The sequence below is a fragment of the Dendrobates tinctorius genome, unplaced genomic scaffold, assembly GCF_039654945.1.
Source record: "Dendrobates tinctorius isolate UK_male_01 unplaced genomic scaffold, ASM3965494v1 ptg000033l, whole genome shotgun sequence".
NCBI classification, from domain to species: domain Eukaryota; kingdom Metazoa; phylum Chordata; class Amphibia; order Anura; family Dendrobatidae; genus Dendrobates; species Dendrobates tinctorius.
In genome coordinates this window covers 13,536,813-13,557,403 of record NW_027361701.1, presented here as the reverse complement: position 1 = coordinate 13,557,403, position 20,591 = coordinate 13,536,813, and the positions used below count along the sequence as shown (strand labels likewise).

The 20,591-nt window shown below is 44.2% G+C and overlaps 1 protein-coding gene across 2 annotated transcripts in view; it reads left to right on the top strand.

Moving 5' to 3' along the window:
- The window catches only part of RBX1 (ring-box 1), a 118,450-nt gene extending 99,559 nt beyond the window's left edge, over positions 1 to 18,891 (top strand). For both annotated transcript variants that reach the window (XM_073572994.1, XM_073572995.1), the window contains exons 4-5: positions 16,252 to 16,337; positions 18,701 to 18,891. In XM_073572994.1, the coding sequence (XP_073429095.1) occupies positions 16,252 to 16,337; positions 18,701 to 18,713 (99 nt within the window). In that variant the 3' untranslated portion in view covers positions 18,714 to 18,891. The remainder of the gene's footprint in view (positions 1 to 16,251; positions 16,338 to 18,700) is intronic.
- Positions 18,892 to 20,591: the final 1,700 nt, after the last annotated feature.

Here is a 20,591-nt window from a genome sequence, read left to right as displayed (position 1 = left end):
AATCCCAGTAACCTCCAGAGGTGTTAGCTGGACTTGGGTCCTGCTGACTACGATTACATCAGATGCAAGCAGGAGGGGCTGGGGAGCCATAATAAACATCCCGTTCCAAGGCCTCTGGGACCAGACAACGAGTGGAAAATCGTCCAATTTCAGAGAGCTGAAGGCTGTAAAAGGAAGCCCTTCTGGCAGCAGGTCACCGGACAACACATTCAAATATATTCGGACAACATGATTACAGTTGCTCATATCAAGCATCAGGGCAGTACAAGGTTTAACAACCTAAAAAGTGTCTCTGCTCTAATATTCTGTTGGCCCCAAAAACGCCTACTGTCACTGACAGCAGTCCACTTAAAAGGCTCTTCCAACATCCAGGCAGACTATCTAAGTCGCCAAGACATCCTGCTGGGGGAATGGAGCCTTAACAGTCAGAGCTTCAAAATTCTGGTAGACAGGTGGGGCCTACCAGAAATCGACCTTTTTGCATCCCTCTAAAATGCAGGGGAGTGGATGCTCTAGCCCAGAATTGGGATTTCCACTTGGCCTATGCGTTCCCACCAATTCAGATTCTGGCAGGTTCTACAGAAAATCCGAGAAGACCGGACCCCAACTATCTTGGTAGCCCCGTTTTGGCCTAAAAGATGTTGATTCAACCTGATCATCGATCTGCAGGTGGAAGGCCCGATCCAGTTTCCAGCAGAAGACCACTTCCTTGCGCAGGGACCCATTCATCACTTAGATCCTCAGAAGTGGAATTTAGCAGCATGGTTACTGAAGCCCAGGTACTAAGAGCCAAAGGGTTGTCGGACCCTGTTATTGCTACTCTACAAAGGTCCAGAAAGCTAGTAACCAATGCTATCTACAATAAGGTCTTGAAGAAATTTTCAGCTTTCTGCCTTCCTAACCTACTAGATCCACTTAGCCCAAATATGTCACAGATACTTGATTTTCTACAAAAGGTCTTAGAAATCGGCCTTAGGCCTAGCACCCTAAACGTCCAGGTCTCTGCTCTCAGCTCTTTGTTTTTGACCATTATCTAGCTGGTCATTGCTGGATCAAGAGGTTCATGACATCGGCCCTCAGAATGAACCCTAACAGACAATTAGTAGTTCCCCCATGGGATCTTAACTTAATGCTCCATGGGCTCAAGATGGGTTTTCTTGGTGGCTATAAACATGGCTAGGAGGGTAGAACTACATGCCTTATCAATAAGGGAGCCCTATTTGATAATTAGAAATGACTCCATAGTCCTGCGTCTCGATCCTTCCTTTGTGCCAAAGGTAGTCTCTGAATTCCACCGTTCCCAAGAAATCATCTTACCATCATTTTACCAAAATCCAGCAAACTCTAAGGAGGAAAAATTCCTCACTCTATGTCCGACGTATTGTCCTGCATTACCTAGAGCAAACCAGCTCTTGCAGAATTGATCAGAATCTGTTGGTCAAAATAAAGGGGGAAAAGGTGTCAAAGAGCACTATCGCTAATTGTATTAAGAGAGCTATAGCTGAAGCATATCTCGCTCAAGATAAATCACCTGCAGCGGGGGTCAAGGCCCACTCAACCAGATCCACATCAGTCTCCTGGGCAGAAAAAGCATGCGCATCTGCAGAGCAGATCTGCAGGGCGGCGACATGGTCTTCACTACACTTTCTCCAAGCATTATAGATTGGACATATCGTCCAATAAAGATCTAGTCTTTGGCCGAAAAGTACTCCAGGCCGTTGTCCCACCCTAGTGCCAAATTAGTTGGTATTCCTCCGTATGCCGTCATGGAAGGTGACTAGAGAAAATAGAATTAGACTTACCGTTAATTCGGTTTCCACGACAGCGCAAATTCTCACCATATATTCTTGGTATTTAGAAGGTAAACCAGTACTATGGTTTCAGTTATAAGTCACTGGCAAGTGGGAGGGCCTTTTAACCTCTGTTTCCTGCCCCCCATCAGGGCAAAGAGGCAACCTCAGTATGCTGTCGTGGAAGGTTCCTAGAATCCGAATTACCGGTAAGTCTAATTCTATTTTTTTTCTCTTAATAAGTTTGCAAAAATTTCTACACTTATGGGTTTTTTTTCCAGTGATCTTCACTGAAGATCACTTCACTTTTTTCAGTGATTTTCACTGAAATCTAAACTGGGGTGCAGAATGTACATTAATGAGGAAAAAAAATTAACTTTTTTTGAATTTACCAAATGGCTGCAATGAAAGAGTGAAAAATGTAAAGGGGTCTGAATACTTTCCATACCCACTGTATGTCTTTAGATTGGAAGCTCATGTAGGAGCGTTTTTATTACTGGCAGAGTGCACTGACTTTGAGCTCACAGCATTTTTCAACTGTCATACACTGACACACAAATTTATTTTTTTTGCATTAATGGGAAATGCTTAATGGGAAGCTTCTTAGACATTTTGTAATCCTATAATTTTGCTCACAAAATGTCTTTAACCCCTTCACTACCGGAGCTTTTTTCGTTTTTCGCTCCCCTTCTTTCCAGAGCGATAACTTTTTTTATTTTTCCGTCTATAAGTAGTGTTGAGCGATACCGTTCGATACCCAAAAATATCGTATGGGATGGTATCGCCCGATACGAAAAAAATATCGGGTATCGCCGATTCCAATACCGGAAGTCCCATTCAAGTCAATGGGATTTCCGGTATCGGAATTAAAAAAAGGCCTTTAATTCCTTGTTGGCTAATTCTACATAATTGAAAACAAATAAGAATCATGTAGAATGTATTGTGGGAGGTGGAGGAGACATTAAAGGCATAGTGGTTTATTCAAATCACATGGCATAGCATTAATTCCAATTTTTTTTTTTCAAGACGTTCGGCGTTAAAAAGATATTGACTGTTAACCTTTTTTATATTTTGTCAGATATGTATGTTTCACAACTTCCATGCTCTTCACCTTCTTTTGAACTTCTCCCACACTTTCTCCTTCATGATCCGCAGCAGTAGCATTTTTTTCATCAACTTTTTTTTCACCTTATTCGTCTTCTTCTTCCTCATCTTCTTCCCATTAATTTTTTTTTTCCATTCTTCATATTCTTCTTATTCAGCTATTATTAATTTTAATATGCTATTTCTTCATCTTCTTCCTATTCTTCTTTGTCTTCATTTTCTTATGGTGACAGGCATTCCTGTAGTACTTATCTATAAAAGTTATAAGATTACACCTTACGTTCTGCCTGTCACTAAAGATTTACAACAGGATTTGTCCGCGTTCAGTTTGGCCTGCAGCAGCAGGCATTTTCCAGGGGCACCACGAGGAGGAACGGACTCACCCCCATTTACTGCTTAGTCTTCTGCTTATAATTTTGATTTCTTCTATGCTGATTTTTAGTCTTATGCTTAATGTTCTTCTGCTTTCTGTTCTTCTGCTTTTGCTTCTTCAGCTTCTTGTACTTCTGTCTTTTGTTTTGTATCTTGGTGGTTGTCTTCATGTTCTTTGTCCTCTTGGTCTTATTATTTAGGGTCATATTTCTGGTCTTCTTTGGTGTGGTCTTCAGGGTCGTCGTCGTCATGGAGATCAATAAGGATTACCAAAGACAATTTCAAAAAGCTTGATCTTGGAAATGTATCACAAGGTACAAGAAGGCTGAGAAACTGGCGAGAACCAGCAGACAGTGCTGGCACCCGGATGGGTAGCAGAATGAACAAGAGCCAATGGCACTACCGAGGACCAACTGACGGTGCTGGACCACGGTTACTAAGCAGAAGGTACCTGTGCTAAAAAGCACTACCAAGGACCAGCTGACGGTGCTGGACCTCGGATACCGAGATGGAGGCACCTAGGCCAAAGGCTGTGGCGAGAACCAGCAGACAGTGCTGGCACCCGGATGGGTAGCAGAAGGAACAAGAGCCAATGGCACTACCGAGGACCAACTGACGGTGCTGGACCACGGTTACTAAGCAGAAGGTACCTGTGCTAGAAAGCACTACCAAGGACCAGCTGACGGTGCTGGACCTTCGAATACCAAGATGGAGGCACCTAGGCCAAAGGCTCTGGCGAGAACCAGCTGACAATGCCGGGACCCGGGTGGGTAGCAGAAGGTACCCATTCAAAGCAAAGTAGCCAGGCCGCAAGCCGGCCGCAGTTACCAAAACCCACAGTCCTACAAGGGGTCCATGTCCCATTGGCACTACGGATCCAGCCTTCAGTGCCAGTTCCCGCAGCCCACATAGGAGTCACCTAAACTGCAGGCACCGTAAAGTCGGCTAACCCGGCCGCAAGACGACAGGACAATGGATTGGTGGCATAGTGACGTTGACACTACCCGGAAACAGCTGGCGTGCTGGAACCAGGCTGGGCAACAGGGAGTACCCGTGCCAAAGACACTGCCGAGCACCAACCGGCGTTGTTGGAGCCCAGGGACAATCATGGTGCAGGCCGAGGCCTACTTGGTAGTAGTTTTAGATTGTTTGTAGGCTACAACAGACTGTCAACGTGCTCCAATTAGGCATCTATCTCCACTCTGTTTCCAGGATTTCACGTAACCACCAACACCGCCAGTTTATGCGTACAGCAGCCGTCTGCCCAATCCACACATGTTCCTGTGTTACTGGGGTTCTGTAATGTCAGCAGATCCCCTGATGTGTGTCTGCCACTGTCTCCTGCTCTGTCCACATTCCCACCGCTTGCAGTGGGAAGGTGGACAGCGCAGGAGACAGTGCCGGACACACATTGGGGGATCTGCTCACGTAACAGAACACCAGGAACACGTGTGGAATGCGGGGACGGCGACTGTGAGCATGAACTGGCAGTGTTGGAGGTCAGGGGAAATACTAGAGACAGAGTGGAGACAGAGGCCAAATCAGAGAATGTTTAAATCTGAAGTAGTTACAATTTGGAGGCAGCAGCACTTTGCCCTCCACACAGCAGGGGATCAGCTGACGTTACCGAACCCCACTTTCACATGAATGAGTGTTTTTTTCTGTGTGGACAGCACTTCCGAGCACCAACTAGCATTGTTGGAGCCCAGGGAGAACCAGGGTGCAGGCCGAGGCCTACTTACTTGATGGCAGTTTTAGATTGTTTGTAGGCTACAACAGACTGTCAACGTGCTCCAATTAGGCATCTGTCTCCACTCTGTTTCCAGGATTTCACGTGACCACCAACACCGCCAGTTTATGCGTACAGCAGCCGTCTGCCCAATCCACACGTGTTCCTGGGTTACTGGGGTTCTGTAATGTCAGCAGATCCCCTGATGTGTGTCTGCCACTGTCTCCTGCTTTGTCCACATTTCCACCGCTTGCAGTGGGAAGGTGGACAGCGCAGGAGACAGTGGCGGACACACATTGGGGGATCTGCTGACGTTACAGAACCCCAGTAACACAGGAACACGTGTGGAATGCGCGGACGGCAACTGTGAGCAGGAACTGGAGGTCAGGGGAAATACTAGACAGTGGAGACAGAGGCCAAATCAGAGAATGTTTAAATCTGAAGTAGTTCCAATTTGGAGGCAGCAGAACTTTGCCCTTCACACAGCGGGGGATCAGCTGACATTACCGAACCCCACTTAGACATGAGCGAGTGTTTTATCTATGCGGACAGCACTTCTGAGCAACAACTGGCGGTGTCGGACGCCCAGGGAAAATCGGGTAGTAGGCCGAGGCCTACTTGGAGCCAGGTGTAAATCTGAGGTTGTTTGACTGTGGAGGGAGCAGGACACTTTGCCATACACACAGCAGGGGATCAGCTGACATTACCGAACCCCACTTACACATGAGCGAGTGTTTTGTCTGTGTGGACAGCACTTCTGAGCAACAACGGGCGTTGCTGTAGCCCAGGAAATAAAGTTCAGGTCATAGAAACATGAACACAACAGGAGACCTGGATCCTGTTGCCAGCCAATTATTTATTCTGGAAGAGGACTGGCAAATTCAGGTGAGATCCAGGCCTTGTTCATTTTCAGAAAAGTAAGCCGGTCAACATTATCGGCGGATAGTCGCGTGCGACGGTCTGTTGCCACACCACCTGCAGCACTAAAGACACGTTCCGATAATACACTGGCAGCAGGGCAAGCCAGCACCTCCAATGCATACTGGCTAAGCTCTGGCCATGTATCCAGCTTAGAGACCCAATACTTGAACGGGGAAGAGCCGTCTGGGAGAACACTAACAGGGCAAGACAAGTAGTCTGTCACCATCTGACGGAATCGTTGCCTCCTGCTGACTGGAGCCGTCTGTGATGGTGTAGCCGTTTGTGGCGGTCCCACAAAACTTTTCCACATTTGGGCCATACTGGCCTTGCCTTGTCCTGCGGCACTGCCTCTGCTACCTCTTTGTTCAGAGCTTCCTCCACTGCCTCTACCCACATGGCTGCTTTGAAAAGCACTACCAGCAACACTTGCGGGGGGAATGGAGAACATGATGGCCTGCACAAGTGTTTCTTGGTACTCCCGCATTTTTCGCTCCCGGTTCAACTGTGGTATGAGGCTTTGTAAGTTGTCCCGGTAGCGAGGATCTAGGAGGGTGTACACCCAATAATCAGCCGTGTGGAGAATGTTGGCGATGCGGCGGTCATTTAACAAGCACTGCAGCATGAAATCAACCATGTGCTGCAGACTGCCAACTGGACCGGAAATGCTGTCCCCAGCTTGAGGCAGCATCTCTGCCTGCTCAGCATCACCCCACCCTCGCTGTACACACTGACTACTAGAGCCTTGTGTACCTCCCTCCTCTGGAGAGATATGTTCCTCCTCCTCACTAAGTGTCCCCTGCCTGGGCCTTTGTGTGGAAGCACGTTGCGCAGACTTGCCAGAAGCAGATGGCATTTCTGACTGCTCATCCTCGACCTCTTCAAAAACCTCCTCACTTAGCGCTTGTAAGGTTTTTTGAAGCAGACAGATGAGGGGGACAGTCATGCTGATTAGTGCATCATCTGCACTGGCCATCCGCGTGGAGTCATCGAAGGCACGCAAAACTTGGCAGATGTCCCTCATAGTGGCCCACTCAGTGGTGGTGAAGTGTGTCCGGCGCACAGTGCGACTTGTTTGCGCCTGATGCAGCTGGTACTCCATTACTGCTGCCTGCTGCTCACACAACCGCTCCAACATATGTAAAGTTGAATTCCACCTGGTGGAGAGGTCACATATGATGCGATGTTCTGGCAGGCGGAATCGGCGTTGCAGAGATGCAATGCACGATCTTGCCATGCTGGAACGCTGCAAGTGAGCACACTGTAGGCGAACCTTGTGCAGCAGTGCATCAAGATCCGGATAGTCCCTCAAAAAGCTCTGCACGACCAAATTGAGCACGTGTGCCAGACATGGTATGTGAGTGAGGTTGCCTAGGCCCAGAGCTGCCACTAGATTTCGGCCATTGTCACTCACTACCTAACCTGGCTGGAGATTCGCTGGCACAAACCACACATCGCTCTCCTGTTTGATGGCATTCCAGAGCTCCTGTGCTGTGTGGCTCCGATTCCCCAAAGAAATTAATTTAAGGACGGCCTGTTGACGTTTGGCCACACCTGTGCTCATATCTGGCCTAACAGGCTCACACAGTGCTGATTCCGAGGAACTAGAGTAGGAGAAGGACTCAATATGTACAGACTGCATTCCTGCAATCCTTGGAGTTGGCAGAATACATACAGAGCCACTCTCCAGATCTGTACCCGGCTCCACTCCATCCATCCGAAAACGGCTTCAATTTGTTCGTCACGCAGCAGTGGGGTGCGGCGAGGTCCTACAAAGCTGCACATGAAGGACTGTTGCCTGGTAAAAGTGGGGGATGCCGGGTCACTGGTGGCCGCAGCAGACACCAAATCCCCACGTCCTCTCCCTGCTGAAACTCCACGGCCACTACTACGTGCCTTACTCCCTGCCTTCATCTTGGTAGACTGATAGATAGGCAGAAAAGTAAAAAAGGGGTGGCTTAGTGTTCTTATTCCTGAACACCTGCTAACCAGTATAAGAAACACTAATTTGGCTAAGTGTGTGTGTACTACACTTTAATATGATCTAATGTGGCCTACACAACTGTAAAGTGGAGTGTTTGGTGAACTTTATTCACTTTTTTTTTTGGGGGGGGAGAAAAGGATGTGACCAAAGTTTGAAAGCTATAGTATCACAAACTTTTTGGAGCGATTACAATGCAGGAAGCTAACCTACAATGCAATTGATGAGGCTCCAAAAAATAGGGTGATACTAGTCTGGCTGGCCCTGAAGGGCACAAGCCAGCAAAAAGGCTCCTCTATCTAATCCTATATAGTGTTTGCAACCAACCAATGACAATGGATGCGGTTGGAAGCACACTAATATAGGAGCAAAAATCTGGCTAAATTAGCTGCAAAAAAAGGACTATGTATGAGGCAGTGACGCACGCTGAGCGGACTACAGCTAGCGGTGGCTGTAGAACACACTGCAACGTGAGCTGCACTCACACACAGAGAGACCTATCAGACAGCCAAAAACAGTGCAGAGAAATGGGCTATAGCACTGAAAGGCTGCTGAAAGGCTCCGCTGTCCACTCCTTTAGTGTTTGCAACCAACGTATATGGATACGTATGGAAGCACACTATACAGGAGAAAAAAAAAGCAGCAATAAAAGAAAAATGTGTATGAGGCAGAGACACACGCTGGGTGGCCTACAAGCAGACGTGCCTGCAGGACACACTACACATCGTGGGTCTGCACTCACACAGCCCTTGCAGACAGCTATTAAAACAGCGCTGCTGGGCTACAAAAATGCTACAGTGGTGGATTATGTAGCCTGGGTAGAGCAATAGATATTTTTGATCGCTATTTCTAACTGTCCCTCACAGTCTTTAACAGCAGCCTGTCCCTAACTGAATTCACAGCAGAGTGACCAGAAATGGCGGCTGCAGCGGTTTTTATAGTGCATCATGACATCATTTCAGCAGCCAATCACAGCCATGCCAGTAGTTAACATGCCTACATGCCTAACAGGATGTGCCCACACTTCTGAGGATCCCCATTGGCTGAATCAAATCGAGCGGGCTCCTAGCATTATGGGAACTTCCGATTCCGGTATTCGATATGAAAAAAGTATCGGAATTCCGATACAGCGAATATCGGCCGATACCCGATACTTGCGGTATCGGAATGCTCAACACTATCTATAAGGCCATGTGAGGGCTTATTTTTTGCGGGACAAGTTGTACTTTTAAACGACACCATTGGAATTTTTTTACCATTTTCGAGTGCACGACATGGTAAAACCAAGTCCGGTGAAATTGCAAAAAAGTACAATCCCACACTTGTTTTTTGCTTGGCTTTTTTGCTAAGTTCACTAGATGCCAAATCTAACCTGCCATTATGATTCTCCAGGTCATTACGCGTTCATAGACACCAAACATGTCTATGTCCTCTTTTATCTAAGTGGTGAAAAAAAATTCCAAAGTTTGCTTAAAAAAAAAAAATTTGTGCAATTTTCAGAGACCCGTAGCGTCTCCATTTTTCGTGATCTGGGGTCGGGTGAGGGCATATTTTTTACGTGCCGGGCTGACTTTTTTAATGATGCCTCTTTTGTGCAGATACGTTCTTTTGATCGCCCGTTATTGCATTTTAATGCAATGTCATGGCGACCAAAAAACCGTAATTCTGGCGTTTTGAATTTTTTTTTTTTTTTTTCTCACTATGCCGTTTAGCAATCGGGTTACTGCTTTTTTTTTTTTATTGATCGGGCGATTCTGAACGCGGCGATACCTAATGTGTATGTGGGATTTTTTTTACTGTTTTATTTTGATTGGGGCGAAAGGGGGTGACTTAAACTTTTAGGTTTTTTTTATTTTTTAACATATATTTTTTTTTTAACTTTTGGCATGCTTCAATAGCCTCCATAGGAGACTTGAAGCATGCACAACCCGATCGGCTCTGCTACATATGGGCGATGAGCAGATCGCCCATATGTAGCAGATTTACTGCTGTGCTTTGACCGCCGGGCGGCGCTCAAAGCCATCTGCCTAGAACAACCATAGAGATCTCTGAGACCTGTGGTTGTCCAGGCAACGACGCCGACCCCTGATCACGTAATGGGGTCGGTGATGAGCTCACTTCTGTCCCGGCGGCCGGAAGTGCTATTTAAATGCCCGCTGTCAGCTTTGACAGCGGGATTTAACTAGTTAATAGGCACGGGCGGACGGCGATTTCCACTCGCGCCTATTGCGGGCACATGTCAGCTGTTCATAACAGCTGACATGCCGCGGCTTTGAAGTGGGCTCACCGCCGGAGCCCACCTCAAAGCAGGGGACCTTACTAAAGACGTACTATTACTTCATCGGTAAGGAAAGGGTTAAAAAAAATTGTAATTTCTGGAAACATGTAACATGATGCCTGCAGACCATTCCATCAAAGTCTACATTCCAAAACGTCACTACTTCCCTTCCGAGCCCCGACGTGTGCCCAAACAGTGGCCTCCACCCACATATGGGGTACCAGCGTACTCAGGACAAACTGGACAACAACTTTTGGGGTCCAGTTTCTCCAGGTACCCTTGTGAAAATAAAAAATTGTGCACTAAAAAATAATTTTTTGAGTTAAAAAAAAAAAATTTTGTATTTTCACGGCACTGCGTTATAAACTTTTGTGAAGCATTTGGAGGTTCAAAGTGCTCACTATGCATCTAGAAAAGTTCCTTAGGGGGTCTAGTTTCCAAAATGGGGTTTTGTGGGGGAGCTCCAATGTTTAGGCACACAGGGGCTCTCCAAACACGACATGGTGTCTGCTAACGATTAGAGGTAAATTTAATTTCAAAAAGTCAAATGGCGCTCCTTCCCTTCTGAGCCCTGCCGTGCGCCCAAACAGTGGTCCCCCCCCCCCCCCCCCCAGATATGGATTATCGGTGTACTCAGAACACATTGCACAACAACTTTTGTGGTCCAATTTCTCCTGTTACCCTTGCGAAAATAAAAAATAGCGTGCTAAAAAATCATTTTTGAGGAAAAAAATGATTTTTTTTATTTTCACTGCTCTGCGTTATAAACTTCTGTGAAGCACCTGGAGGTTCAAAGTGCTCACTACACATCTAGGTAAGATCCATAAGGGGTCTAGCTTCCAAAATGAGGTCACTTGTGGGGGTTTTCATTGTTTAGGCACACAGGGGCTTTCCAAACGCGACATGGTGTCCGATAACGATTGGAGCTAATTTTCCATTCAAAAAGTCAAATAGCGCTCCTTCACTTACGGACCCTGTCGTGCGCCCAGTGGTTTATGACGACATATCAGGTATCTATGTATTCAGGAGAAATTGCCCAACAAATTTTAGGATCCATTTTATCCTGTTGCCCATGTGAAAATGAAAAAACTGAGGCTAAAAGAAAATTTTTGTGAAAAAAAAAAAAAAGTACTTTTTTTTTTTTTACCGATCAATTTGTGAAGCACCTGGGGGTTCAAAGTGATCACTATGCATGTAGATAAGTTCCTTGGGGGGGTCTAGTTTCCAAAATGGGGTCACTTGTGGGGGAGCTCCAATGTTTAGGCACACAGGGGCTCTCCAAACGCGACATGGTGTCCGCTAAATATTCCAGCATGTTTTCCATTCAAAAGACAAATGGTGCTCCTTCCCTTCTGAGCCCGGCCGTGCGCCCAAACAGTGGTTTATGACCACATATGAGGTATCAGTGTACTCAGGAGAAATTGCCCAACAAATTTTAGGATCCATTTTATCCTGTTGCCCATGTGAAGATGAAAAAAATTAATGCTAAAAGAAAATTTTTGTTGTAAAAATTAAAATGTCCATTTTTTCTTTCCACGTTGCTTTAGTTCCTGCAAAACACCTGAAGGGTTAATAATCTTTTAGAATGTAGTTTTGAGTAGCTTGAGGGGTGCAGTTTTTAGAATGGTGTCACTTTTGGGTTTTTTCTGCCATATAGACCCCTCAAAGTGACTTCAAATGTGAGGTGGTCCCTAAAAAAAAAAATGGTTTTGTAAATTTTGTTGTAAAAATGAGAAATCACTGGTCAGCTTTTAACCCTTATAACTTCCTAACAAAAAAAAAATTTGTTTCCAAAATTGTGCTGATGTAAAGTAGACATGTGGGAAATGTTTTTTAGTGACTGATTTGTGTCACATAACTCTCTGGTTTAACAGAATAAAAATTCAAAATTGCGAAATTTTCTAAATTTTTACCAAATCTGATTTTTTCACAAACGCAAAAATTATCGACCTAAATTTACCACTATCATGAAGCCCAATATGTCACGAAAAAACAGTCTCAGGATTGCTAGGATCCGTTGAAGTGTTCCTGAGTTATAACCTCATAAAGGGACACTGGTCAGAATTTCAAAAAATGGCCAGGTCATTAAGGTCAAAATAGGCTGCGTCATGAAGGGGTTGTCTTACCGAGTCAATATGATGGACTTATGGTCCTTACATACGTAGCGATCACTAATATACTAATTAGGCAAGAGACAAGAAGTCTGTGCTCAGTAAAACAATAGTATTTTATTCTATTAAAAGATATTAATGAATTAACATATACATTTGCACATGAATTTTAGCAGCACTAGTCTAACATTACATGATCTATACATCATCTATTCATAGAGAAAGTAAGCATCAATATATTACCGGTTATTGTAGCATCACTCCTCTATCGGGGGACTCTTTTGGCGAGGAGGAAATATCCCGTAAAACTCCATCACAGAAGATATGCGTCCATAAGTCTCCTGGAGCGTCCCTACTCGCCAGTGGAAATTCCCTCGGTTATATACAAACTGTTCCTAGATATGAATCTAGTCCTGCGCACTACAACTTCTACAAGTAATGTTTACACAAGCTGTACAGCTGCGCAGTGAACATTCCAACTCGTGCTCTGCTCGTGTTACGCAAGCGCTGTATGTTTGTTTTTCACATTCCTTATGCATGTTCTCATCATGTACTCAAAGAGGTCATTCAGCGGTCAAATCCCCAGTCTCTGGTAATGTTGTACTGAATACTTTTGAAAAAGAATAATAATACCCGTGATCACCTACCTACCATCTGGATACCTTTTCTAATATCATGCATCATTCTTATCACATAAGTATCACAGGGGTTAACAAAAAATTGTGATGTCATTTCTGTCCAACCTCCTCTTTTACATTTGTCCAACCCATACTACCTTACCCACATGCCTTTCCATAAAGAAAAAAAAATGGCTTGGGCTTCCGCTCAATTTTCTGCGCCAGAGGACCTGAACCAATATTTGTAGCCTGGGAAGGGGGTAACACCCATGGCCCCTTCCCAGGCTATGAATATCAGCCCGCAGCTGTCTGCATAGCCTTTACTGGCTATTAAAATAGGGAGACCCCCCCCCACCCCCAAGTCATTATTTATTTTATTTTTTTTGGGGGGGGGATTTTATAGCCAGAAAGGCTACGCAGACAGCTGGCTGATATTCATAGCCTAGGAAGGGGCCATGGATATTGCACATACATACATACATACAGCCCGATGAGCCCCGCACACACAGACACGTGCCCAGTCGCCGCCCACACTCTTCCACCCTCCTGATCTGCAGCATTTCATCCACAGCAAAGCTGCAGATCAAAGCCATTTTTGCTGCGGATCAATGCAAGTCAGTGGGTGCAGAAACGATGCAGACCCGCCCAAAGAACTGACATGCTGCGGAAATAAACCCGCAGCTAATCTGCACAATTTTTCCACAGCATGTGCACAGCAGTTTTTAATTTACATTGCTTAACATTGTACTGTACATGAGATCACCATGTGCCCATGCGCTGCACCCGGCGGCGGCCATATTGCCGGAGTCCATCACACAGAGGGAATCGTGAAGGTTCCCTGGAGCTCTGGCCTGTCGCAAAATGTCGGCAGAGCCCTGAGCTGGGCACCGAGACATCTGGCAGCAGCCCAAAGGCCCCCTGGCAGCATCGCGCTGCACATGGAAGCACCCCCTCATCCCTGCCTTCAGCCTGCAGCATCACCCCACTCCTGCCTCCTCCAGCAGTGACACTGGGCCCCCGCTTCACCGCACCCACCACCCCTGGTAAGCAATAAGACGCATGGATTATAAGAAGCGCCACCATTTTATTAATAAAAATTCTTATTTTTCTCCTCGAAATTTGGGGTGCGTCTTATAATTCGGAGCGTCTTATAAAGCGAAAATACGGTAATAGGGGAAATTTTAAATAAAGATACTATATTCAAAGTTGGATTTATATTTTTTTTCACTGTTTTCCCAGAGTCATAACTTTTTTTTTTTGTTTTGTATAACTTTTGCATCAATAGACATGTGAGGGCTTGTTTTTTGTGGGACAAGTTGTACTTTTGAATTACACCATTGATTTTACTATATAGTGTACTGGAAAACCGGGGAGGAATTCAATTCCATAAGTAAATATTTTTTTACCATGTTCTCTAAATAATAAAACTGAATTGGCATTATGATTCCTCAGGTCTGTACGAGTACAAAAATGCCAAACATGTATACAGTGGGGGAAATAAGTATTTGATACACTGCTGATTTTGCAAGTTTTTCCACCTGCAAAGAATGGAGAGGTCTAATGTTTATCGTAGGTACACTTCATCTGTGGGAGACGATCTAAATATAAAATCCAGAAAATCGCCGTATGATTTTTACACAATGAATTTGCATTTTATTGCATGAAAGGAGTATTTGATACAGTAGAAAAACAGAACTTAATGTTTGGTACGGAAACATTTGTAATTTATAGAGGTCAGACGTTTCCTGTAGTTTTTGACCAAGTTTGCACACAACGCAGCAGGGATTTTGGCCCACTCCTCCATACTGAGCTTTCAGGGATCGGGACTGTTGCTAGGCAACATTGAGCTTCAGCTTCCTCCAAAGAGATATATTATATCTGCGTGTAGAGCACCGCCCATTCCGCATGGCCACATTCACTATATAATATCCCACATCATCCCGTCAGCCTGGAGTCAGAACCAGAGCGCTGAGTAGAACGGTCCTAACTTCCATACTGGGGATCCCTTTAAGAGAGGCCTGACGTCCGAACCAGAGCGCTGAATGGATTTTCCCTCACTTCCGTACCGAGGATCCCTTTAAGAGGGGACTTGGGTCAGAACCAGAGCGCTGAGTGGATTTGCCCTAACTTCCATACAGGAGATCCCTTTAAGTGAGCCTGGGGTCAGTACCAGAGCATTTGAAGGCAATTGCCCTGACTTCCATACCGGGGATCCCTTTAAGAAGGGCCTGGGATCAGTACCAAAGCACAGAGTGGATTTGCCCTAAATTCCATACCAATGATCCCTTTAAGATACCCTGGGGTCAGAACCACAGAGCTGAGTGGAACTGTCTTAACTTCCATACTGGAGATCCCTTTAAGAGTGGCCTGGGGTCAAAACCAAAGCTCTGGATGGATTTGCTCTGACTTCCATACCAATGATCCCTTTAAGAGGGAAGATGTGCCTACAGGATGGAGGATGTGTGATGGGGATATGGGCAGGGAATTGGGGATTCATTTGTCATGTGCTCTCTGCTCCTTTCAGGGGGGCAAACAATGGCTGGGAGCTTATGTTCCCGAAGATGCTAGATTTCTCCCACCATGTCGGTGTCTGCTGAGGTGTTGTCAAGTAGGAAAACTGTTGGTCATAGCAACCAATCACAGCTCAGCTTCTTTTGAGCAGCTCTGGTAAAATGAAAGGTGCTTCGTGATTGGTGATACACACACATTCATTTTTATATATAGAGATATTTGTATGTAGACTGGCTAGGCCTCTCCAGGACTTTGAAAATGCCTCTTACGGAGCCACTGTTTCTTGGTCATGCTGGAAGAAACAGCCAGCTGATCAGATCAGCTGTTGTGTGGGGAAAGATGCGGGCTCAGCATTGGAACCCGCACCAAAGGCAGGTAATCTGCCTTTGAAGCACCTATTCGTCAAAGGTTGTGAAGGGGTTAAACTTCTAATTGGCCCACAAGGGAAAAACCTTTATATGTCTACGTCGAAAGGAAAAATGTAATGGCTCTTTGAAGAAAGGATAATATTAAAAAAATTGTCCACAGTGCAGAGGGGTTTAAGTTAGAAAGCAAAAAAGCTGAAAAAGATATGAAATTTACAGAAAATTTCAAAAACTTGTACATTTTCCGTTTAATAAAATAACCAATCTAAGTTATTGGTATTGTGTATCACAAACAAAATTTCTATATCTTGACTGTAGGCGAATTAAAACATAAAGTGACTCATCAAATGTGAAAAATGGTGCTGTGTGAATGGCAAAACTAGCAGTGTTGACAGATTTTAAATTTTTATTGCATGTTATGTCTGAAAGAAATACTAAATACAAATTGTATTTTTTTTTTTTTTTTTTTCTATAGCATGCATTCCATTTCCATTGCATCTCGCGTTGGTTGAAAACTCGGCAGGTTTGTCCACTGGATAACAGAGAATGGGAATTTCAAAAGTATGTAAGACTATATTTATAACTTTTGCCATGTTAGTAATGTAAGAGATTTTTAAGAAGCAACAAATGTTTTTGAAAGGCTTCTCATTCCTAAAGGAAATATTTTTGCATTTTAATTTTGAAAGCTTCACAGAACATCTAGTCTGTGGTTGGATTGGCCTGTCGCCCATCCCCCCCCCAAAAAAAAAAAAAAAAAGTTAAGGGAACCAGTCAGCAGGATTGTGCTCAGCAGCCTACAGACAGTGTCAAGTCGGCGCCGTTATACTGATTAAAATGGTACCTGGGATGATGACATCCGTCCTGTGGTTATGTAATCTTTATTTTCAGTTTGAGATTCTCTTGCTCTGAGGTGTGTTCTGAATGTGTCACGGAGGAGGAGAGCAGGCCCAGGCTAAGCCACAGAAAACCAGAGAGGTTGGTAACTAAGCGGATTGCAGACCCCTGATCCTATCCACACAACTAGCATTAGCCGTGGAGCGTACCTACGATGATCCCAGACGCCTCGGCACGGACGGAGAACTAACTAAGCCTAAAGCAAGAAAGGGGAAATCTAAACTGCCCCAGAGCAGACCCCAAAGGAATAGATAGCCCCCAAACATATATTGTCGGTGAGACAAGATGAAAACACAAAAGGAGGCAGGAAAATAGACTGAGCAAATGATGGGGCCGAGACTGACTAGACAGGAAAGGAAAGACACTGCAATCACGCAAAAAACCCTGCCAAAAGTCCAACACGTCTGATGCACAAAAATACTGAAGTTGCACAACTTCGCCCCCTACTATATCAGCACTCTGGTCTTTTTGCTCTTTCAGAATATACCAATCTAACAGGGGACAAAACAAACTGGCACAAGCAGTAACATATGCCCCAGCCGGTGCTGGCTGATCCGCACAAAACTGAGAGACAAAACCAGATCAAATGCAAACAGAATAGCAAATGAACCACTTAGCTGAACATGCAGGGACAGAGCTGGAGACATCAGGGAACAGGAAGAAAATCACCAGCAGGGATAGAGGGAGTTTGCTGTCTTAAATCCCAATCTGAAACCCCAGATCTCCAATCGTCATCCTCATTATCAGATGGCAAGTCTCTGTCAATCAGATCAGCTCCATTACCTCCAGTAACCACCAGAGGGAGCCCAGAAAGAGAACTCGCAACCCCTCTGTCAATCAGACCAGCTCCACTACCTTCAGTAATAACCAGAGGGAGGCCAGAAAGCGAAATCACAACAGGGGTGGCCTGTGGGGTCTGCATGTGGTGCTTTACTTACATATTCATCTGTAAGGCTTATGTCAAGTTATTGATCTGTGACCTACCCCCTATTTTACATACTGAATATATGGCTTAAAAAAAATTCACATTCCTCAGGCAGGAGGCAGCATCAGCCCTGTGGCATGATACAGGGGATAATATGCATAGTTTCATTTTATTTAAACATAGTTTTGTTTAAGAGTTTTTTGTTTTTTTTTCTTTTTTTTTTATAACAAAATGGCCCCTGCGCAGTAGCCTTCATCGCATTCTGATAGAAGCTACAGCGCAGGCGCCATCTTGATGACGTGGATTGTTTTTTGTTTTTTTTTCCCTCTGACAAAATGATGCTATCTGCGCAGTAGCATTGATCTAAAACACCATAAATGCTACTGCGCGATCTGGTGCCATTTTTGTTTGGAGGGCAAAAAAAATTCTTAGCTAGATGTCTAAATAAAATGAAAATATGCATATTATCATGCTACACCGCCGCCCCTGCTTGATGAATTAATTTAAAAATTGCATAAAATGTGGTGTTTTTTGTTTTGTTTTTTTTTAATGTAAAATAGGAAACAGGTCAGTTGAGGGATCAGTGACCTGTCAGAAGCCATACTGATGCATATGTAAACAAAGCACCACGTAAACACCCTTCCCTCTCCACAGGCCGCCCCACAGCACGAGAATCTCATAAGCTAAAATGATGCCTGGGCTGATGAAATGCGTCTTGTGGTTAGCTTTTCAATCGGCATAAGGGCGCCAACCTGGCACCGTCTGTAGGTTTACACAGCGCAATCCTGCTGACAGGTTTGCGATAACAAATACAAATAACAAATATAATCACGTTCTCATAATTGAGCATAAATGAGATGATGTAGCCTTTAAGTAGAGGGGCCATTTTCCAGAATCTGTCAATGAATTTACCTTGGCTAATCTTTATTTTCTAATAGAAAATAATTAAGAAATAATTAGTTTACCATTATAAATTTAAAGACATTAATTAGTATTTGAGTTTATAAAAATTGCTGCTGGTAACAGAACCTGCAAACGCCACTCACAAACCAGTGGTGCATGCGTTTTTCTATTTTAATGGTGTATTTTTGTTTTGTCCTTTTAGGTATGGTCATTGAGTCAACTTGGGCCTCAGGGAGCATTAATTTGTTTGCAACCCACCTTTCTTGCAAAGACCAAAAGAATCTGTTTAACAATATAAACCTGATTTATTCATATACTTGCTATGTTATTTTCTAGTATGTAAAAAAACAAAAAAGTCTCCTCCTCATGTCCAATAAACATGGCTTACTCTTTGTTTTGTTTTTGCTTTTGTTTGGACCTCAATCCATGAATAGTGTCGCCTCCATCACGCTCGGTGAGGATTCAATTCCAACAGAAGGTGGAAGTATTTAACCCCTCAACCACTGCCGATGCACATTAAAACAGAAAATCTCCGGGATCTTTACTACCGGGGGTAGCTGAGATCCTGGATAACACGATTTAGGCCGTTTTTTTTTCTGGTCCCTTATAACATTATTCAATGATTAACGACTAGGGTTTATCTGAAGCTATTTGATAAGTCCTAATCCGAATAGCTATAGCACTTACTGAATAGCTGGATCAGTAAGGCCAGGATCACACATGCGACAAACTGACGAGTATCTCACCTTAATACCCAGCACTGCCGACAGCACTCGGGAGCCGATCGATTGAGGACTATATCTTTCATGCTAGCGCAGCTTCGGCTCTGCTACACCACCTTTGAGTATGACAGGGAGCGCTGATCACAGAGGGCAGGTCTCTGCACCAACATGTTGGTGCACAAGAGGCACTGGTTCCTGGCAGGGCTGTGGAGGTGGTAGGCCCTGCGACTCCGACTCCTCAATTTCCCTTACTCCAACTCCATGACTTTGACTCCCACATATATTGCTTATACTTAAGTGAAAGATTTATTGTAGTACAATGTGAACATCAGATATTGAATAATTTTTATGATACAATAATCAAGATATTTAGATCGTATATATTTATTGTAATACGACTTTAAAACAAACTGTACTAAAGTGTAAATATGTAATACAGTATATCTGTAATCGATATTATATAGTGTGTGTGTGTGTGTGTGTGTGTATATATATATATACACTGTGTAATAAACTGTGTAAGTGGCAAAAAACCCTTTTTAAACAAAAACATACTAAATAACATTTGATCAGTCTATGAATTTGTTCTAAGTAATAGAATTGCCTCCATCAGAACCTCCTTCATAGATTACCTCTGATCTGACCTAATAATTTTAAGGCTAGATTACAACCTCTCTACACTAACTTGGGTTGGAGGCAACTCTAACAATTTCCGGGTATAAAGGAATTGCCTCATGCACAGTCAGTTTTGATAAATGGTTGAATTTTTCTATTTCTTTGAGAGCAAGTGAAACATTTTGCTGAAATATGGTCAAGCTGCTTGCTATAGGAGACGGAGTGAAATCTTTTTCCTTGCGGCAACGCTTTGCCTGCTCCATGTGATCCAAATACTTGTCAAAGTCAAACGCCTCGTCTGATGAGGATGAAGATATGGCAGCAGTAGCACTGTCAGGACCCAAGTCCTCTTACGCCTGGCAATCCTCCTGTAGGCCACTCATCCTAACTGCTACCTCAGTCAGAGCTTCCTTTCCTTTAGTAAGCTGTGGATCATCAAGCAGTATATGATGACTTGGGTCCACATAAACAGCTGCCAGAAATATTTTATTTTCCAATAGCAATGTCTCTCTCAATTTCATTGAAGCAGAAATGCCATCTGCGATTAAACCTCTTTGGGACAGGCAAAATAGCAAGTTCTTACACTCCCTTATGAAAATGCCAGGAGTTAAATCCTCAGCTTGTAATTTTTTTTAGTCACGGTAAAAGGGTGATTAAAGTGAACCTGTCACCCCCTCCAGGCGATTTCAAGTAAAAAAAGCCACCTTGTGCAGCACTAATGCTGCATTCTGTCAAGGTGGCTCTTTTATTTAGGGT